The 19,684-nt window shown below is 37.3% G+C and overlaps 3 protein-coding genes across 4 annotated transcripts; all 3 read left to right on the forward strand.

The window, feature by feature from the left end:
* Positions 1 to 2,623: 2,623 nt before the first annotated feature.
* LOC113295000 (NADH-quinone oxidoreductase subunit B 1-like) lies at positions 2,624 to 7,273 on the forward strand. The gene is made up of 2 exons (XM_026543362.1): positions 2,624 to 3,068; positions 6,791 to 7,273. Exons 1-2 carry the CDS (start codon positions 2,689 to 2,691, stop codon positions 7,023 to 7,025), a joined length of 615 nt encoding a protein of 204 aa, XP_026399147.1. The 5' UTR covers positions 2,624 to 2,688; the 3' UTR covers positions 7,026 to 7,273.
* A 730-nt stretch (positions 7,274 to 8,003) lies between these two features.
* On the forward strand, positions 8,004 to 12,988 carry LOC113295001 (far upstream element-binding protein 1-like). 2 transcript variants are annotated; one of them, XM_026543363.1, is made up of 6 exons: positions 8,004 to 8,460; positions 8,584 to 8,903; positions 9,120 to 9,218; positions 9,301 to 9,372; positions 9,520 to 9,636; positions 11,706 to 12,988. In XM_026543363.1, exons 1-6 carry the CDS (start codon positions 8,088 to 8,090, stop codon positions 12,825 to 12,827), a joined length of 2,103 nt encoding a protein of 700 aa, XP_026399148.1. In that variant the 5' UTR covers positions 8,004 to 8,087; the 3' UTR covers positions 12,828 to 12,988. The 2 variants fall into 2 exon arrangements, with proteins under 2 accessions (XP_026399148.1, XP_026399149.1); XM_026543364.1 differs by having other exon boundaries at positions 9,123 to 9,218.
* Positions 12,989 to 17,179: 4,191 nt separating this feature from the next.
* On the forward strand, positions 17,180 to 18,724 carry LOC113300521 (1-aminocyclopropane-1-carboxylate synthase 7-like). The gene is made up of 3 exons (XM_026549726.1): positions 17,180 to 17,371; positions 17,467 to 17,765; positions 17,866 to 18,724. Exons 1-3 carry the CDS (start codon positions 17,180 to 17,182, stop codon positions 18,722 to 18,724), a joined length of 1,350 nt encoding a protein of 449 aa, XP_026405511.1.
* The last annotated feature ends 960 nt before the right edge of the window (positions 18,725 to 19,684 follow it).

A 19,684-nucleotide genomic window follows, 5' to 3' on the forward strand; every position in this document is an offset into this window, starting at 1 on the left:
AAGTTACCAAAGGTTTCAGATTATGTCTGGATGTAATTGGGTCTTTGTGTGAAGGACGGATTATCAGATTTCGCAACGTTGGTGTATCTTTGGAGCAAGATTAGAAAAGGAATATGCACAAGAGAGAATGTATAACATTATGTATTGTTACAAGGGTAACAGTGAATTCTTCGACGATGATCACAGTTCTATCCGAGTCCGATTGTGTTGTGGTTTGACTGTCATGAAGTCAAAGCTACATGCTTGCTATGAAATTGATAAAAGACTATCTTGACAATTATGCATGTAAAAGGACATTGTTGTCAAAGCCCGTTGAGGTTGCTGAAGTGGTGAAGATGATTGGTGTGTCAGCTTTCGAAGTCTCTGTGAAGCTGGACACGTGTTTTGTATGTATGCAATTGTTCAGTATATGATGAGTTTTTTGAAGGAGTAAAAACTCAATTGGTGATATATGGTCGTAGAATCATGATCCAGTCGGAGATAGGCTCGGTAAAGCAAGATTCATAGAGATGAGCTCGAGATTGGTACGCAGTGGCAATGATCAGTGGATTAGTTGTATTTGGTGCACAGTTAGAGTCATGCTCGATATGCTTTGGTACATACAAGATGGTTAGTTTCTTGGAAGCTAACATGGAGGCGAGTTTATTATAAACTAACCTGAAGTATCTCGTTAACACGCTTTCGTGGACATGCTCGTGGAAAGGACCAAGTGTGTGATCAGTTGCTTGAAGAAGCAATTGGATTAGCTGGAGTTCAGAGACGGAGATGGAGACTATAGTTCTGTTAAGTTAATGCTTAGGCAGACGCATGGAGGCTACTATAGTAGTTTTATTTGGTGATAGAGTAGTTATGGATGTTAACCCTAACGGATGTGGTGCGCAACTTGGAGTTAGTGGCTCAGAATAACGGAACATTAACTCGGGAGGAGCAATGCCAGTCAAGACGGAGATGTGTTCGTAGTATGGAACACGTCCAAAGGTGGCAAAGGCTAAAGAGCGCACAATGACTGTAACTAAGTTTGATTGGTAGCATATGGACAACGATCGTGTATGATCTGATTGAGTTGGCATGCAATACATCTATAATGATGCCAATCAATGTGGAGTTGTGAACATAAAGGAGTAAGGTGTATTTTCTCAAGATGTTGCATAACGGGTGATCATATGATGATGGTTGGTGAGACGGTCAGGAATTTTTCACTGAGGTGGCGATTCGTACAATCACAGATTGGTTGGATTGTTAAGTCTGAGTTGTTGACGTTCAAGTTTGGTTTTCTCTCTTCCGGTGGAGATTCAATGGAACAAGTTTGGGTGAACTACATTTCGGTTTGATTCCTTTTGAGGATATGTAGGCAACCAGTGATGGTGCAATTGATGTTCAGAAGATGGAGGGATAACAGTTGATCGTCTCATGCATGAATGCAAGGAAACGTGGGTTTCCTAGTTTAGGTTAAATTCTTAGTTTGAGTTAATTACCATATTAAGATGGGATACCTAAATTGATCATGGTTTCCTAGTATGAGTCGGTTTCCTAATCCAAGGAGGCCAAGACTTGGGAACCAAGTGTGTGACTCCTATATAAGGAGCTCTAGGCTAAGTGTTTTAGTCATGCAATCCTCAATGTAAATCTCGTAGAGATGTGAGGGATTCATCCCACCTATTGAGTTGGTTATGTGAGAGACCTAATGATGGAAGGAGTACATCATTATGGTGTTTATCGGATACTTATTGATGTTGGAAGATATGTCGTTATGGAGTATTCGTATGGAGATGTTGGTAAGACATCTTGTTGAGGAGAAGATCATCTTGGTGGTGCTGGATTAGATTATTGGTGTTGAGATAAAGGCGTCCATGATAATATATATTAGGATGTGCAGAGAAGATCGTCTCGTTGTGGTAGATAATGTGGTAAACGTTATCTCGTATGGGTGAAAACGCTACTTGGGATCTAATAGGGTGCTTGTGAGAGTTCTTGTGTTCGGTCACGGATGTGGTGAGTCGATGGATTGATATAGTCAATCAGTTGTGTAATTCTCAGTGGTGATTCTATAATGAATAAAGAGGTCGTAGACGTTTGTTGGATGTAGATAATATTACACACATTGTGTATATTGTTGAACCATGTTAAATCCGTGAGTACTTTACTTCTTGTTGCTTTGTTTATGGCTTACATCTATGTGGTTCTCTTTCTATTCTTCTTATCCTAGATCATAGTAAGGTTCATGGAGAAATCCGAGAGATTAAGTTTTTCTTGTTAGCTAATATGTTTTCGCAAGATTAGCATGTAGATGGCTCTGAACCCCAACATGCGCATCCAGAAATATTTTTTGACTTCTAAAAATCGAAAAAGCAATAAATCAATCTGGGTAGAGTATTTCAAACGAAATCTAGAAACCCTAAAGTTAAATTTTCGTGAAGCAAAATAGTTTTGCTTCTCACTACTGCTTCTGAGCGGAACCACTTCTGCCTGTGATATCCATATGCGCACATAATGTTGGGGCAAACTAACACGAAGCCCAGAAGAACAAGTAAGCCCTAAACCCAACAACTTGCATTTTGTGGCGGTTGTAGACGATTCGTGGTTCCTATACCAGACTCTTATTATTAGACCATAACTAACATCTCCCATTACTTCTTCTTCCTATATGCCAAAATCTCTCTCGCTCTCCATTTCCTTTAAATCTCTCCAATGGCGCTTCTTCCAAAAACAATCCGATTAGCTCAAAGATCAGCTGGTTTTCATACAACATTACCATCACTCTACGCATCAACATCATCCACATCACCAGCGACATATCAGAAACCAACAGCACCAGCAATCGGAACTGGTGGAAAAGCAGCAGAGTTTGTAATTTCCAAAGTAGATGATCTGATGAATTGGGCAAGACGTGGATCTATATGGCCAATGACTTTTGGTTTAGCTTGTTGTGCTGTTGAAATGATGCATGCTGGTGCTGCTCGTTATGATTTTGATAGATTTGGGATTATTTTTAGACCTTCACCAAGGCAATCTGATTGTATGATTGTTGCTGGGACTTTGACCAATAAGATGGCTCCTGCTCTCAGAAAGTATGTATCCATCTCCCCTTTTGACCCCATTCATTTCTATGTTTTGAATATTCTATTCCATTGAAATTAGGGTTTGATTTGGGAATTTGGGGGGTTGGATGAGTTTTAGGGGAAGATGAATCTAGGGTTCTGTTTGTTTTGTTTGAATGAAATTTGGGGTTTGTTTGTTTAGTTTTTGTGATTGGGGATTTGGAGGAATTTTTGTGCTGGATGAATCTAGGGTTTACTTGTTTATTGAATTTGATATTGTAAATAGGTTTATATTTATGAAAGAAGTAAATGATTCAAATGGGACTGGTTTGAGGTTAAGCTCATATGATGGAGAACTGAAAAATTGTTTAGCTAATTTAGGAAACACGAAAGGGACAAATTTCGGAGAAGGAATTTAAGTGCGTATATTTTTTTTGTTAATTTACGTTTGTAGTTTTGAGGATATGGGTTTTCCTGATTTGATGATTTGTATTGCTTGGGTTGTTACGTAAGTCTGTGAGTGCTATTGAAGTTGGGAATTTGTTTGGAGAAGTTAGTGAAAATTGAAAAAATGAGTTTCTCAGTTTAGTTTAATGATGTTGTTAAGAGTGTGGCAGTGTTTCTAATAGTCTCTGAAATCTGTTTCAGTCTTTCAGACTAATCCCTTTAAGGAATTAGTGCTAGTAAAGCTAAATATAGGGTAAAGTGCGGTTCCATTCCTTGTTGAAATGATTGAATCATATTGAGGTATGTCTTGAATTGTTGATTAGTGCTAAGTGAGGTATGTGTTGAATTCTTGATTAGTGCTGAATCATTTTGACTTCTGGTGCATTTGCAACATGTGTATACTATGCACACTGCACAGAAATGAATGATGGGCATGTTTCTCCAAAAGACACACCCGGACGGAGAAATTTTTGCTCGCATGCTGCTCAAGCATTTTTGATCTAGCAGCATCAAAACCATCCGTTGGGCATACATCATCGTAACCATCCATACGTCCAATGGTTGGTTGTGATGTTGCTAGATCAAAATTGCTCCTACAGCGACCTCCATTTTGTCTTACATTTGTACGATGCGGAGTCTCAAAGTCTGCATCTCAAATGTTAGCTTGTAGTTGATTCACTTTGTTTCAATAATCTAATAACATCTCTTAATGGCATCACTGATGCCATGTCTGTCGTTGTTCATCAGTATCGCATGCTTCCCGCCACCATACATACCAACAAATTTTTACGAACGCTGTAATAGAGTAAATGTGTTGGTTTGAAATGTCATTACTTTACCGCCGCAGTATGGTTCTTAGAATTATTTGGAATGAGGATATGTGGAAGTTAAAGGCTAGAGGTATATGGAGGTGCTTCGTATCATAATTGAATATATCTGTCTTTTTGATCAGGGAATTTGAGGGTTGGAAGACCTTGCATGATAAGTAATGGCTTTTTATCTGTGGCAACTGAATGTAATTAGAGAATTAGGGCTTTGGAAGTTAGCTGTCAAGGTTTGCTAGTTCATTCAGTTTATGAGTCTAGGCGCACAAGCTGCAGAACAGAACATTCTGAGCTAATTATGAAATGCCAAGCGGCTAAGTATGTGCAGTTTGGCCACACAACTGTGATTACTATAGGAAGCTTCTTTGTAAATTATGGCTGGCTTATTGAGTTAGAAAGTAGTTTAGAGAGGTATACACAGATTTAGAATGCGTTTTAGACCCCTTATGGGTTATGCTAACATAACTAAACTAGGAGAGTTGAAGTTGAAGTGAATAATTTCTTATTCACTAAGAAATGTGGAATTGAATAAATACCCCTACTTTTCATGGGCCTTCACAAATACCCTTATTTTTAACCCTTAAAAATAAGAGTATTTGTGAAGGCCCATGAAAAGTAGAGGTATTTATTCAATTTCCACCTTGGAAATATCTTTAGAAGTCGATTTTATCTTACATTTGTACGACAGAGAGTCTCAAAGTTTGTATCTCAAATGTTGGAAATGTAGCAGATTCACTATTAGTTGATTCATAATTGATGTTTGTTTTGTTTCAATAATCTAATAACATCTCTTAATGGCGCCACTGCTGCCAAGTCTGTTGTTATTGCAGTCACCATTAGTTACCATAACCACCACCACTACCTATCATCAGCATCACATGCTTCTTGCCACCATATCTACCAACAAATTTCTGTGAAAGAGAAAAGAAAAAATTATGAACGTTTTAATAGAGGAAGTTTAGATAATTTGGAGAGAGTATGTGTTGGTTTGGTGTGCACAGTGATAAAAAATGTGTCGCTGATTTTATACCTAATATGGAAATGTCATTACTTCACTGCAGCTGTGATTCTTATAATTATTTGGAATGAGGATATGTGGAAATTAAAGGCTTGAAGTATATGGAGGTGCTCTGTATCATAATTGAATATATCTATCTTTTTTATCAGGGAATTTGAGGTTTGAAGACTTTGCATGATAACTAGTGGCTTTTTATTTATGTCTATTGAATGCAATTAAAGAATTAGGGCTTTGGAAGTTAGCTGTTCATGATAAATTCAAGGTTTGCTAGTTCATTCACTTTGTGAGTCTAGGCGCTGCAGAACAGAACATTCTGAGCTAATTATGAAAAGACAAACCGTTAAGTATGCATAGTTTGACTGCACAACTATGAGTACTGTAGGAAGCTTCTTTGTAGATTATAGCTGGCTTCTTGAGTTAGGAAGTTGTTTTGAGAGGTATACTTTTACACCCCTTATGGTTTATACTAGCATAACTAAATTAGGAGAGTTGCAGTTGAAATAGATAATTTCTTATTCACTGGGAAATGTGGAATTTGAACAAATACCCCTACTTTTCATGGGCTTCAGAAATACCCTTATTTCTAACCCCTTAGAAATAAGGGTATTTGTGAAGCCCATGAGAAGCAGGGGTATTTATTCAATTCCCACCTTAGAAATTGGTAGACTGCTCGAGTTATACCCTGAAGATGACTAACTTGGTCATCATCTGCACCATATATTAGATGCAGAAAGAATGCAAAGAGATACATGATTTACGTGGTTCGATCATTAATGAGAACCAAAGATCCATGGGCATAGGTCTTATTAATGGCAGAACCATGTAAATCCCGTGTCTCTTTACATTCCTCAACCTCTTGTGGGTGTTTAAACTACTCTTGCAAAGATGATCGCAATGTGTGAAGGGTGCACACACGAGATGTCAAAGAGGCATGTCAACTGTTGCATGTTAACCATGACAATCATCTTCCCAAGCTAGTATAAGTAGCTCATTTGAGGCCACTCTCTAGGTTTTTGTACCAATATCAGTAGTTTACAAATCCTCTTTATTTCTCTCTATCTCTTTATCTGTCACTACTTCATCTGTACTAGAATATTGGGTCTACTTATCAACATATTTCAGTAACTTTTGCTTATTTTATTTGTGTGTGATAGTATAAGATGGTAATTGAGGTTGTATATTCTGTCAAACAAACAAACAAACTACCACCTTCCGTATGGACTTTGATTTTTGAGAGATGTGTTAATGTTTCTTGAGACAATGGGTCTGTGGCTAATGTTTTACCTACTATGGAAATATCCATTACTATTCGAGACTTGTTTTGGATTATGAACATAGTGGTAGTCTTGGCTCAACGCTGGATCCTAGGATCTGGCTTGTTTATTATGAGATTTCTACGGACATATATATAATCAAACAAAATCACTTGGAGGTATTAATATAACATGCTGGGTTTTCTGCAGGGTTTATGATCAAATGCCTGAACCTCGTTGGGTTATCTCCATGGGAAGCTGTGCCAATGGTGGTGGTTACTACCATTACTCCTACTCTGTAGTTCGTGGTTGTGACAGGATTGTGCCAGTTGACATATATGTCCCAGGTTGCCCTCCAACAGCCGAAGCTCTGCTTTACGGAATCCTGCAGTTGCAGAAGAAAATCAACAGGAGGAAGGATTTCCAGTTGTGGTGGAACAAGTAAGTGTATCGCTACAATCAGTTGGTGGGTAACAACTCCTTGTGCTGCCAATTAGAGGGTTTGTTTATGCTTGTTGTTGACTGAAATAAAATCTTTCTTTGGAAGAACTTTGGATATCCTGTTTGTTTGAATTTGTTAAAAAAAGTCAGGGTCTTGTAAATTATAAGCTCTGGGATTTCTTAAGATGATGTTTTTTATGTAAGTATAATTTTGTGACTGTTCTCCTTATGCATGTGTTCATTTTTACTGGAGGTTCCTATTCAAAATGCTAATAAAGATCAACTGGATTTCTGTCATCTAATAAGAAAGGAGATGGTGAAGAGCATCCGTTAAGTGTTGGCACTTGCATTTATAGTGTGAACCATTCAATTCTAGCAGTGGCAGACATGATTTTGTTAACATTCAGCGTTTGTTAGAAACCTTCGATGAGCCTTGTGCAACCTGCCATGAGCCTATAACTAGCAAAGCATTAGAATTTAGTTTGAGCTGTGAGCTTGACGCCTGGTTGCCTTAGAATTTTGGAGAATGGGAGCCTAAGAATTTTGGAGAATGCGGTACGGGGCAATGTGGCCGTAGAATTGGGTTCAGGTACTGTATTGTTGTTAGGTCTGCTAACCTCCTCATACTGCCTAGTGCTTTGATGTGGTAAATTCTGAAGCTAAATACCAAATGCTGTCTTGGTTTCACATTTTGTATTATTGCTGGACCGATACATCAAAGCACCAGTTACAGGATTCTTGCCGCTGATGCTGATGTACAGTCCTAATAATTCATAGATCATGGCTTTCCAAGTTCCACCCGAAAAGCTTCACCATCTTATCAACATGCCGTATCATATCCCAAAGTGTCATGTAGCCTAGCGCAGGCGGTCCCAAACATAATACGAGCGTGCCTATATAAATATCAGTGCCGCTGTAAAAAATCTCGAAATTCCATCCGTATCCTTTTTTTCTAGGGTTACTTTATTAACGTCTCTACCTCCTCTCAATTCTCTCTCTTTCACTCACTTCCTCTACTTTCTCTCCATCTCCTCCAAACCTCAGCTCCGCCACCACCACCACCACAATGGCGGAAGAACCTCAATTCTCCTCCACCAGACCTTCCTCGGACAACAACAAACGAAAGTACGAAGACTCATCACCACCACCACCAACGTCCACAGGTCCACGCCGCCCAACTGGTTTCTCAGCACCAATTATCTCCTCCGTTTCACCACCAGATTCCACAAACCCTAATAACAATCCACCTTCTTACAACAATGTTCCACCACCTGCTGATGAAATCCAAATAGCTAAACAAAGAGCTCAGGAAATCGCTGCTCGTCTCTTCAACAGCGCTGAAGCTAAACGTCCAAGGAACGAAAACGGTACTCCAATTGATGATCCTAACGATGTTCCTCCTAGTAAATCCGGTTTCTCTTCTCCTCTTCCACAATCAGGTTTGATTTGATTTTGATTTCTCACTTTTGGATTTGTAGGGTTTTGATAATCTGATTTTGACTTTTGTTGACCTGATTTTGACTTGACTCAACTTGTTCTGTGTGTTTGTGTGTGTGTTTCAGATCATTTGCCGTATAAGAGTAGTGGATTTAGTAATTCAGCTTCACAAGTAGGAAGAATGTCGTCGCCTGGGTCAATACCGGTTTCGTATGGATTTCAGAGTTCGAGTAAGAAGATTGAGATACCTAATGGGAGAGTTGGTGTTATTATTGGTAAAGGTGGTGAAACCATTAAGTATCTTCAGTTACAGTCTGGAGCTAAGATTCAAGTAACTAGAGATATGGATTCTGATCCACATTCGCAGACTAGACTTGTTGAACTTATGGGGAATTCCGAACAGATTGCTAAGGCTGAGCAGTTGATTACTGATGTTTTGTCTGAGGTAATACAATAACTTGGTTGTTTAGTTCAAATGTATATAATGTAGAAAGCTAAAAGAATGTTGCGACACTTTATGAGTGAGGATAAAACTGTTTGGTATAATTAAGGTTCTTGGGAAAATAATGAAAGTGTTGTGATTTGTTTTTTTTTTTTTTTTGTATACCATTGTATGCTTATGGATTATTATTACTTCTTTGTGTGTATTCAACCAATCAAGCAGGCAGAAGCGGGAGGTTCTGGTCTAGCATCAAGGAGATTCACTGGATCACCTGCGGCTGGGGCAGGCCAATTTCAAATGAAAGTTCCAAGTAACAAGGCAAGTTAGCGCTCTACATTGCACTGAGATAATGCACTTTAGATAGATCTCTCTAGATGTCATTACGAGGCTTGATTTACAGGTTGGTTTGGTCATTGGCAAAGGAGGAGAGACGATAAAGGGCATGCAACTGAATTCAGGAGCTCGTATTCAGGTGAGATATATTAATCAATTGTGCTTATCGTGCTTCTGAACTGCTGATTTGCATAGTACTGGTCTGATCTTGTGACTTTACTATATGGTCTGCAGAATTTGCATATGATTGTTTTACTGAATTTTATGTTGCCTTTTCTTGTTCCAGCTGATTCCATTGCATCCACCTCCTGGTGACACATCAACAGAAAGGACTGTGTACATTGATGGTACAGAAGAACAGATTGAAGTTGCAAAACAATTGGTCAATGAAGTGATAAGTGAGGTATGTTTTGAACTCCTAATTCGCATGGAGTGCACCTATGATATTAATTCTGTTGCAGCTCAACTGATTGTATCAGTTTTTAGATACACCATGATAACATGATTGATGGATGTGTTTAGGAGTGGTCAGTTAGTTTTATGAATGCATTTGTAGTAACATATATCCTGTCTGTACAATATATCAACCTCTAGGATTTTCGTCTAAAAAACTATATTCTAGCATTCTTCGGATATGTGCACTTTCTGGTACTACAGGTTTTCTGAGTTTTCAACTAACATCATTCTGGGTCCTCAAGAAGGTTTGTTGCTGCTTCTGAGTTACTAATCTATGATTTTCATGACTATCATTATACTATTTCTTTCTTTCTACACTTCTACTTCAGTCAATCTTAAATCTTTTGAAAAACTCAACCAAATTCTCCTTCTTGAATCACCTTAACATAAACTATTTAAGCACTATATCAAGCTTGTTCTTAATGTTCAAATTGCTATTTTTGTTTGGTTATTGACAAAATATTGGTTGCTTGTTAGAAAGGATGTTGTGTTTCAAGAAATTCAAGGAAACTCATACTTATTAGTGGACAGGATCTGATCTGTCAATTCAGATATTCATATATCTGGATTGTGCTTGTTAATTCGTTTCATTAGTATCTAAATCTAATCTAAGTGTAGTTAATCTTGGGAGGTTGCAGTTCTTTATCTCCATTTAACTGTGTATGGAGGAAGTATACATGCGCTTCTATAGTATGAATTTATCTAGATAGATTCCGATACCTCTGTGCTTACTCGTCTAATTTCTTTTAACTCAGTATCACCTGGTGAAAAAGTCATATATCACATATAGTACTGCTGGATATTATATAGATGAAATGTTATGTGTACATACAGTATTGGTTGCTAGAATATTTGGTAGATCCTTCAAACAGGTGTACCAGCAACTCACAATGTCGCTGTGATGGATGAATCCTGCTAACTGCTATCTGTTTGTGGAGGGAAAATGAAAGATGTTATTTTGATGGCCATATCGTAAGTTAGATATGTGTAATCTTCAGGTTCTCGGAAGATGTTGCAAGATTTATAATTGGTTAGCAATTCATGGATTTGATATTTATGTTTGAAATAAGCCTTTAGGTTTAGTCTACGAATATTATCGCAATTTATTCTGTCTACTAACTTGAATCTAATGCGAAGGTGTTAATCGGGACTTGTAAGACTTGGGAAACTATACATTTTTTCAGGTTCTTCTAGGATTTGGCAGAAAGGGTAGTTTTCGTATTGCAGTATGATTTTTCCTTTCTGCTACATATTGGTCTTTTTGGTCTTTTTCTTAGTTGCTTGTGCAATTTTATGGTGTTGAAGTTGGGTTGGTTTTAGGAGTTTATTAATGTATTACAATATTTCCATTGCGGTTGTTGACTTATTTGGTCCGTTGTCCTGCACCATTCTCTGATGAAACTTGGCTATATTAACTAATTACACCACCCAAGCTTCTTATTTACTATTACTTTCTTTTCTTGGTAAAACTTGTATAGTCTCCAATTGGAATTATGAATAGAACATGTGTCAATAAAATGTGATATGATATGCTGGCTCAGAATTCCTTTGCTCCTGTCTGCAATGGTTTTTGTATACCTTCTCTTTTTAAAGTGCTTGGATAGCTCTTGCCACTATTCTTTGGTACCCATTCGCTTCTAGTAGGGAAGGGATGAGCATCTGCAGGCGTAAATCGAATAATTCACTCCAGTGCGGTATGTAGGCGCTTTACCCTCTCGATATGAATATATATACTGTGAAAATCCTCATCTGGACATCCCTATTCACATTGTCCAAGTTTCTTTATGCCTACTATACTTATCTCTTCTTTATAATATTCCATTATCAGCTTTTGTCTTGAGAAAACATAATGACTGTTGTTAATATCAATTGCATAAATGTGCATAAATGTGCTTGTTGTGGCTGTATATATATATATATATATATATATGTTGTGTGCTGTTTGTTATTTGTTGTCCTCCCCAGGTAAAGTATTCCTATGCTTAAATGTTCATATGCTTAAAAAAATCTTTGCAGAATCGTGTTAGGAATTCTTCAATGGGTGGAGGGTACTCTCAGCAAGGTTACCGCCCTCCTCGACCTCAATCAAGTTGGGGTGGTCCACCTGGCCCTCAGTCTCAACAACCCGGATACGGCTACATGCAGCCTGGAGCATATCCTGGTGCCCCACCTCCTTATTCTCAGTCGGGTTATGGTGGGTATCCCCCCCAAGCATCTTCAGGATGGGACCAAAATTCTGCTCCACCAAGTCAACAAACAGCACAAGGCAGTGGATACGACTACTACAATCAGCAATCTCAGCAGCCACCTGCTACTGCTGATAACTCTGGTTATAATTATGGTCAGCCAGCAGCGCGTACTTATGGGCAACAACAAGCGTCTTACGGGGAATCTGGATACGCTCAACCAGCTGGTGGTCAGCAAGGATATCAACAGGAGGATTATAATAGTGGTGGTTATCATGCTCCAGCCTCTCAACCAGGGTATGGTCAACAACCAGCGTATGATCAGCAAGGTTATGGTTCAGCACCTGCTTATGGAACTTCAACTCAAGATGCAGCTGCACCTGCATATGGAGCAGCCCAGGGGGACCCTACTCCAGCTCAGCAAGCCCCACCAGTGGCAGGATCAGGCTATGCTGGTCAACAGTCTAGCAGCACTACTGCAGTAAGCTACCCATCTCAGCCAGGTTATGGAGCACCCCCAACATCCCAACCAGGTTATGGAGGTCAGCCACCAGCACAAACTGGATATGCTCAGCCTAGCTATGGACCACCACCTGTAGGTCAAAAGCCACTACCACCTGGTCAAGCAGCTTATGGTCAGTCCCAACCACCTTCAAGTGGCCAAGGAGGTGCCTATGCTCAGACTGCTCCTGCGCAAACAGGATATACACAGCCTCCAACTACTGCTCAGCCAGGATATTATGGTGCACCAGCTGGGACCCCACAGGCAGGTTACGGAGCACAACAGCAGGCCTATGGAGGAGAGGCTTATGGGGGTTATTCACAGCCTGCCCCTGCATATCCAACCGATAGTAGCACTGGCAATGGTCACGGGTCCTATGAATCTTCAGCACCTGGAGGTGCCCCACCTGCACCACAGAGCGGAGTTGCAAAGGCCTCACCTCAAAGTTGAAGGTCTGGTCTAATCTTGTAAGTTCTTTGTTAGATTTTCATTAGTTCTTTTTGTTTTGTTTTCCTGGATATGAATTGGTTGGGAGATTTTTGGAATGATATGTTTCACCCATGGATGTCACTAGTCGTGGTATTTGATGATTATTCTTGTGGCTTTTGTTAGCATTGTATTCTGCATTTTGGTTTTACATGGTTCTCTCCTTTTGTCTTCTCATTCTAGGGCTGATAAAAGTTGTACCAAGACCCTGAAAAGATTACGGCCTCACAAACTCAAAACCCTATAACATCCAGAAACAACTTTACACCAAAGATCTTTTTTTTCTTCTAGTATATATCAATAATACCATCCGATCAAAGTCCAAAGTCGGTACATAGTGATGAAGAAGATATTGATCAAGTTTTAATCAGACCACCAAATCCTAAACACGTACACTATGTACGGTGCACGTGAGATCAATATCAAGGGATATTTGGGTTATGTCTTACAGCTAATCCTCATAACCACCACCTTCAATTAGCGTCCCTATTTGACCGACTCATGGCACTAATGATGTGTGCATGCATCCGTGTGAGATTGATTCTTCTTCTTTATGGTGGGTTATGGATTCAGTCTTTCCAAAAACATGTTCGAGGAAACTTCGAGTAGGAGTTCTCTTTTCTTAGAGGCTACAAAGTTGTCCTGCATTTCAAAGGGGACAATATCAAAAATATGACGGAAAATATACTTTCATCTTTCAAAAAGCGACACTTTCATCATTGAGTATATTACCTAACGGAGTTGAACTCCCAACCCCTCGAGCGGGAACTGAAACGGAATCACTGCATCTCACAGGATTAACGATTGATCCAGTCATGTTCAAATCGTATCACACCCATCAAGAGTGAGTGGACCAAGCTAGCATATTTATTTGCACCAAACTATGACAAACTCATGATTTGATGTGGCCGAAGTCAATCAAAAAACAATAATTTGATGATATATCTTAATTAAACTAATGTTGTCTTAGCTCTAAGTAGCTTCAAAACAAAAGTTTGTCAAAATCAGTATAGTTATAAACTATCTTACTCTGCCAACATCAGAACAAAGAATAAAAGGATTACATCACCTTTGATGCACTTATATTTGTAGTCACTCTATATCTGTTTGATTTTGTGCGGCAAACTGATCAGTTTAATATTTTTCTTTTCAGTTTATTAGAAAATTATAATTTTCATGAGTTCCAAGGTTATTGATTAAATGAAGCGGCATATGAGCGTGTGTGTGGGTTGTCATGGTGCTGGAATTTGTATTCATTTTTAAAAAAATATTAAAAATTAATTTATTATTTAATCAAAAGTTTATCAAATTAAAGTTGAGATTTTGGGTCTTCTTTGGTGTGCCTATGATATCGTTCCATATATGTGGCTCACCGTGGTTCACATCTTCTACTGTACAAACCACCTAATGTTGTGTTTCACAAAACATCCAAAAGATATATGGTTAAATGAAAACAATGTATGGATTCACAGATGATAGGTGGTTTTGTCGACAAACCATTATGTTGATTTTAGTTTATTTCAATATTTGAAGAAAATTAGTCAGTAGAACAGAAAAGTTGTTCAGTTTTGGCATCCATAAACCACAATCATTCTAATTAATTAGTACTAAAATTAAGAAGAGATTGTAACAACAAATAGTATCAATTTTAATTTAATCTAAAGATACTTAAATCCGTATGAGTCTGGCCATGTACGTACCGGTACACAGTTGACACCTCCATATACAATTATTATGGTACAATTATGAGGATAATTAGCGCGTATTCGTGTGCAATCACGATCTTAACATAGTTGGACTTGGAACTTAATTTAATTAAGATCTTTAATTAACTATTGATAGAACTTCCACTTAAAGAGTCAGTGACTAATCCATAAAAGTTGGGGTTCACAGCTTGTGTTTATACACAAATAGTTCCGATAATGCTACCGTCCTGCCGCCCTAAATAACAATGGCAGAGCCATGCATGCAAAAATGTTCATGCATTAGGTGTCAATGTGAATTATGGTTGGAGGAATACCGTGTCTCGCTATCCCACATAATGAATATCAATAAATGACAACATAAATGCTAGTAGCTAGGGAAGCGAGCTTCATACGAATGATCATACCCCTTCTCGTGGCGCAATTCAAAAGCAGTTTGGTTCTACCTTGGGAGGTTAGATATCACATGTAATTGCCATTAACATAATTTATCTAATACTCAATGAACAGCTTAATTAACATTATCATTTAAAAGGGTATACTTAAAAAGTAATTTGCATTTATTCAAGGTGGAGAGGCAAAACATGCAAAGATAAGAGTTTAAATTTTCAGTTCCTATACTTTGGGCTGAGGTTAAACTTGATTTAGACAGTACGCAGCTAGTGGTGGTGATTCCAAAGCACTATTTCTCACATTATACACAAAAGGATAAATTACAAACTTAATTTGTATATTTCACTTCGTTAACAAACTGAAAATTGGAGCAAGCCACCTAGTATGAGCTTAAATTTCGTTTTAACAATTAAAAAACGAAGTTACCTGTGCTGTGAAAAGAAAAGAACAAAAATATAACCATAGTTATAATGATTTGTGTAGTTGTTTTCCTTACAACCATATTCCACTATAACTATAATCAATATTAGGTAATCATCATTAAACTCTTCATTGATTATAGAGACTTAAGTCGGTTTACAAGATGGATACAAGTATTACAATAATCTTACTTGTTTCTAGATTTATTTTCTCTCTCCTGATTTCTTATCTAACACTCACTAAAAGAACCCCTTACAGGTAATAACCTCTCCTCTTTATATAATATCTTACATAGTGGATGACAGCTAAGAGATCCTTTATTTTCGGAATCTCTATGCGATACACTCGCTCATGTACACTCAATCGTTCTCGCACAGATCATACTTCGCACAGATCTTCACACTTTATTCGTGACTTTGCTGACATCATCCATTACGTCATCTCAACCTTGCTGTGTGTGATCTCCCTCATTTAAATTATATAGTCTTCACTTCGTATACTTACTAACATGTGGGATATCTCACTCATACAATTTGAATCCGAAATTCGTGGGATTAAAAGGAAAAAAGATTACATGCACAGGAGAAAAACAAAAATATCTTGACAAAAGTGTAATAGAGAACTCCAATCTTCAAAAGAGTTCACTAACATCTAGTGATGGAGACTAACGTTACTCACTTGACAAATATATCTTCACCTTTTCGGTTGATTGATAGGATTGAATGATTATTGGTTATTCTCAAATTATATGATTGGTTGATAGAGTTCATTCTTCTCCTTTCATCTTATTCTGTGTTTGCACATGGATCCTTTATATCTTGAACATATGATCATGCATTTTTGAGTCTTATCCAGCCATAGTACATATGATAACCGTATAAATATGCATATGTCAATGAGTGTATGCATGTGCAAGTTGTCCATGAAATAATAGATGCATGTGTAGAAAAGTTTGAGCAACAAAATTTTCAGAGAAAAAGGTTTACGGCAACAATATGTATCTGAGGGGGATTATTCGAGAAACTACACATGCCAATTTCTCATTATCCAATATCAACATTAAATTTGATAAAAAAGATTACTCAGATTTTTCTTGAGTAGTTTCTAATCAATCAACATTATCCCGCGAGAAACACTCGTAAGACTCTGCTTATTAAGTTGCCCAATAAACACTCGTAAGACTTGGCACCGTGACCCTGCCATAATCTGTTGATGACCCAAGATCTGACTAATGACCGGCAATATGATTTTCACAGTTTTAATGAATCATAATATGTCAAAATAAACAATATAAAGTGATTAAAGGGGTCATCACTGAAATATGCTATCCCAACCACCATATTTCCTTGATGTAGATATTTTTTATTTGTTGAGGATTGAGACAAATTTAAATACTTTGAAAGAGAGAATTATTATGACAAGATCACATCCTCAGCTAGCTGTCATAGAAAATTCCAAGATAAACTAAAAACTACTGCTATCACTTCACCAAGTTGAGGTTTGGTTTTGCTCAACTTCATCAATCATTGGTCCTTCTTTGACGAGACTTAGTGAGAGAAAAAAAAAAATTCTTATCATTTCCAAGAAAAAGGGATTCGACCTTAATTAATTACTTAACTTCCCATTATATATAGACTCTTTCTCTCATTGTTTTCTCATCACTCAACTCACTCTTCGTTCTTCATTCTTCATTCTTTTTCTTCACTATCAGTCTATCACACATTTATTAATAACCCCTGAAAGAAAACACTATTATTTGATTATCTGAAATCATATTCATATACCATATATCTTTTATTAATGGATATAGAGATTGATCAACAAGTTTCTACTACTGGTAGTAGTTGTGTTGAGTTAACAAATGTTGCAAATTCTGATACTCATGGAGAAGATTCTCCATATTTTGCTGGATGGAAAGCTTATGATGAGAACCCTTATGATGAGATTACTAATCCATCCGGAGTTATTCAAATGGGTTTAGCTGAAAATCAAGTAAGATTTCATCAGCTGATCCAAATTCTTGTATATTCATGTATTTCATTGAAGCAGACTGGTTTCTAATACATTCATTTTGTTGTTTTGAGCAGGTTTCATTTGATTTACTGGAAGAATACTTGGAAAAAAATGCAGACAAACTACCAACTACTAGGAAAAGTAGTGGGATTTCAAGCTTTAGAGAAAATGCTCTATTCCAAGATTATCATGGTTTACAGAGTTTCAGAAAAGCAATGGCTAGTTTCATGGGGAAAATCCGAGGCGATAAAGTGAAATTCGATCCTGAAAGAATAGTTCTCACCGCCGGTGCAACAGCTGCAAATGAACTCTTAACTTTCATTCTAGCAAATCCGGGTGATGCTTTGTTAGTTCCAACTCCATACTACCCAGGGTGAGTAATTTAACTACTCAATTATTCACATTATTTGCTACGCAAATTCATGTTTATATGTTTGTTTAAAATGTATTAATTTTTCTTTTTCGATTAACAGATTTGATAGAGATTTAAGATGGAGAACTGGTGTAAAAATCGTTCCGGTTCATTGCAACAGCTCGAACAATTTTCAGGTCACTCCACAAGCACTAGAAGATGCATATAAGGAAGCTGAATCAATGAACATGAAAGTTAGAGGAATTCTGATAACTAACCCATCAAACCCACTAGGTATAGCTATGGAACGTAAAGTACTCGAAGAGATATTCGACTTCGTTACACGTAAAAACATTCATCTAGTATCGGATGAAATATACTCAGGGTCAGTTTTTTCTTCGACAGAATTCGTAAGCGTTGCAGAAATACTAGAAGCACGAAACTATAAGGATGCAGAAAGGGTTCATATTGTTTATAGTTTATCTAAAGATCTAGGATTACCAGGATTTAGAGTTGGAACAATTTATTCATACAATGATAAAGTTGTGACAACTGCAAGAAGGATGTCAAGTTTTAGTTTAGTTTCATCACAAACACAAAATCTCTTAGCAGCCATGTTATCGGATACGAAGTTTACCGAAAATTATGTAAAGATTAACAGAGAAAGATTGAAGAAAAGGTACGAGTTAATTATCAATGGATTGCGGAAAGTTGGAATAGAATGTTTAGAAGGAAATGCTGGATTATTTTGTTGGATGAATTTAAGTCCATTTTTGAAGGATTCGACAAAGCAAAGCGAGTTGATACTTTGGAATTCAATGGTGAATGAAGTTAAGTTGAATATATCGCCTGGCTCATCTTGTCATTGTGATGAACCTGGCTGGTTTAGAGTTTGTTTTGCAAACATGAGTGAAGAAACATTACAAGTAGTATTGAAGAGAATTTACAAATTCATGGAAACTTATCAAAAAGAAGCATGAAAAATGAAAATCCTAACCTACCCGAGAAATTTTCATTTATTCTTTTGTATTTATATTGATTCTTTAGATGAAAAATTTTCATCTCTAAATATTGTAAAGAAATATTTTGATTGTTATATAAATTAAAGTATTAAATTAATTCTTCATAAGTGACAGACCAGACCCAATGACAGTCCAACCTTAGTTAAGGACCACTGATTAGTCGTAATTTCATGGCAAGGACTTGGCTACGTATAACAAAATCAGAACCTACAATTTGATATTAACTGACCAGAAGCAATATCACTAACTGACCACTTCCTCTGTGGAACAATTTTGGCTCTCCAAATTAACAGCTCTTTTTTTTTTCTTCTTCTTTTTCTTGCAAACTCACAAGGAGCATTTATTAAAAAGCAAGAAAAAAGAATGAGGGGATTAGGTGAACCTGTAGAAGATCCCATCTTAGACAATAACTCCGCTACAGCATTACCTTCACGATATGTGAGAATATATAAACTGAACTATGGATAAAAATTAACAGCTCCAAGGATGATAAACTTGTTCATGTTTTGGTAACTAACATTGATTAAGTACTGATTCAGTTTGTAGACAATGTAGAGCAATGGCCTGAATGTAAGAAACATGGAAGAAGTTTCAGATTCTTGGCCAATGCATGGAGGTGGATTTGCAGGCATTAGAAGTTACGAATTCAAAACATGTGTATCAACTGTTTATGAATGTAGAGAAAACAATCACTATGGTGGCCTATTTCTCAACATTCTGTTAGGATTTTCTTAGGGAATCACTGACAACCGCGGAATAACGAATCTTGAGATATTATGATGAATAATAGGTAAACCAAGTACAAGTGATATTATGATGAATAATAGGTAAACCAAGTACAAGTAACTATGAAAATACGAGAAAGATAAATCAACTCGCAAGACACAAGATTTATAGTGGTTCGACCAATACATACAA

This window comes from Papaver somniferum, chromosome 7 (assembly GCF_003573695.1).
Source record: "Papaver somniferum cultivar HN1 chromosome 7, ASM357369v1, whole genome shotgun sequence".
NCBI classification, from domain to species: Eukaryota; Viridiplantae; Streptophyta; class Magnoliopsida; order Ranunculales; family Papaveraceae; genus Papaver; species Papaver somniferum.

Excerpts from the sequence above, each read along its gene's own strand:
- LOC113300521 (XM_026549726.1), top strand. The coding sequence starts at position 17,180 with ATGGATATAGAGATTGATCAACAAGTTTCTACTACTGGTAGTAGTTGT. Across the intron at positions 17,372-17,466 it reads TGGGTTTAGCTGAAAATCAA|GTTTCATTTGATTTACTGGA; the intron begins GTAAGATTTCAT and ends TGTTTTGAGCAG. Across the intron at positions 17,766-17,865 it reads CCAACTCCATACTACCCAGG|ATTTGATAGAGATTTAAGAT; the intron begins GTGAGTAATTTA and ends TTCGATTAACAG.
- LOC113295001 (XM_026543363.1), top strand. The coding sequence starts at position 8,088 with ATGGCGGAAGAACCTCAATTCTCCTCCACCAGACCTTCCTCGGACAAC. Across the intron at positions 8,461-8,583 it reads TTCTCCTCTTCCACAATCAG|ATCATTTGCCGTATAAGAGT; the intron begins GTTTGATTTGAT and ends TGTGTGTTTCAG. Across the intron at positions 9,219-9,300 it reads TGAAAGTTCCAAGTAACAAG|GTTGGTTTGGTCATTGGCAA; the intron begins GCAAGTTAGCGC and ends CTTGATTTACAG.
- LOC113295000 (XM_026543362.1), top strand. The coding sequence starts at position 2,689 with ATGGCGCTTCTTCCAAAAACAATCCGATTAGCTCAAAGATCAGCTGGT. Across the intron at positions 3,069-6,790 it reads ATGGCTCCTGCTCTCAGAAA|GGTTTATGATCAAATGCCTG; the intron begins GTATGTATCCAT and ends GGTTTTCTGCAG.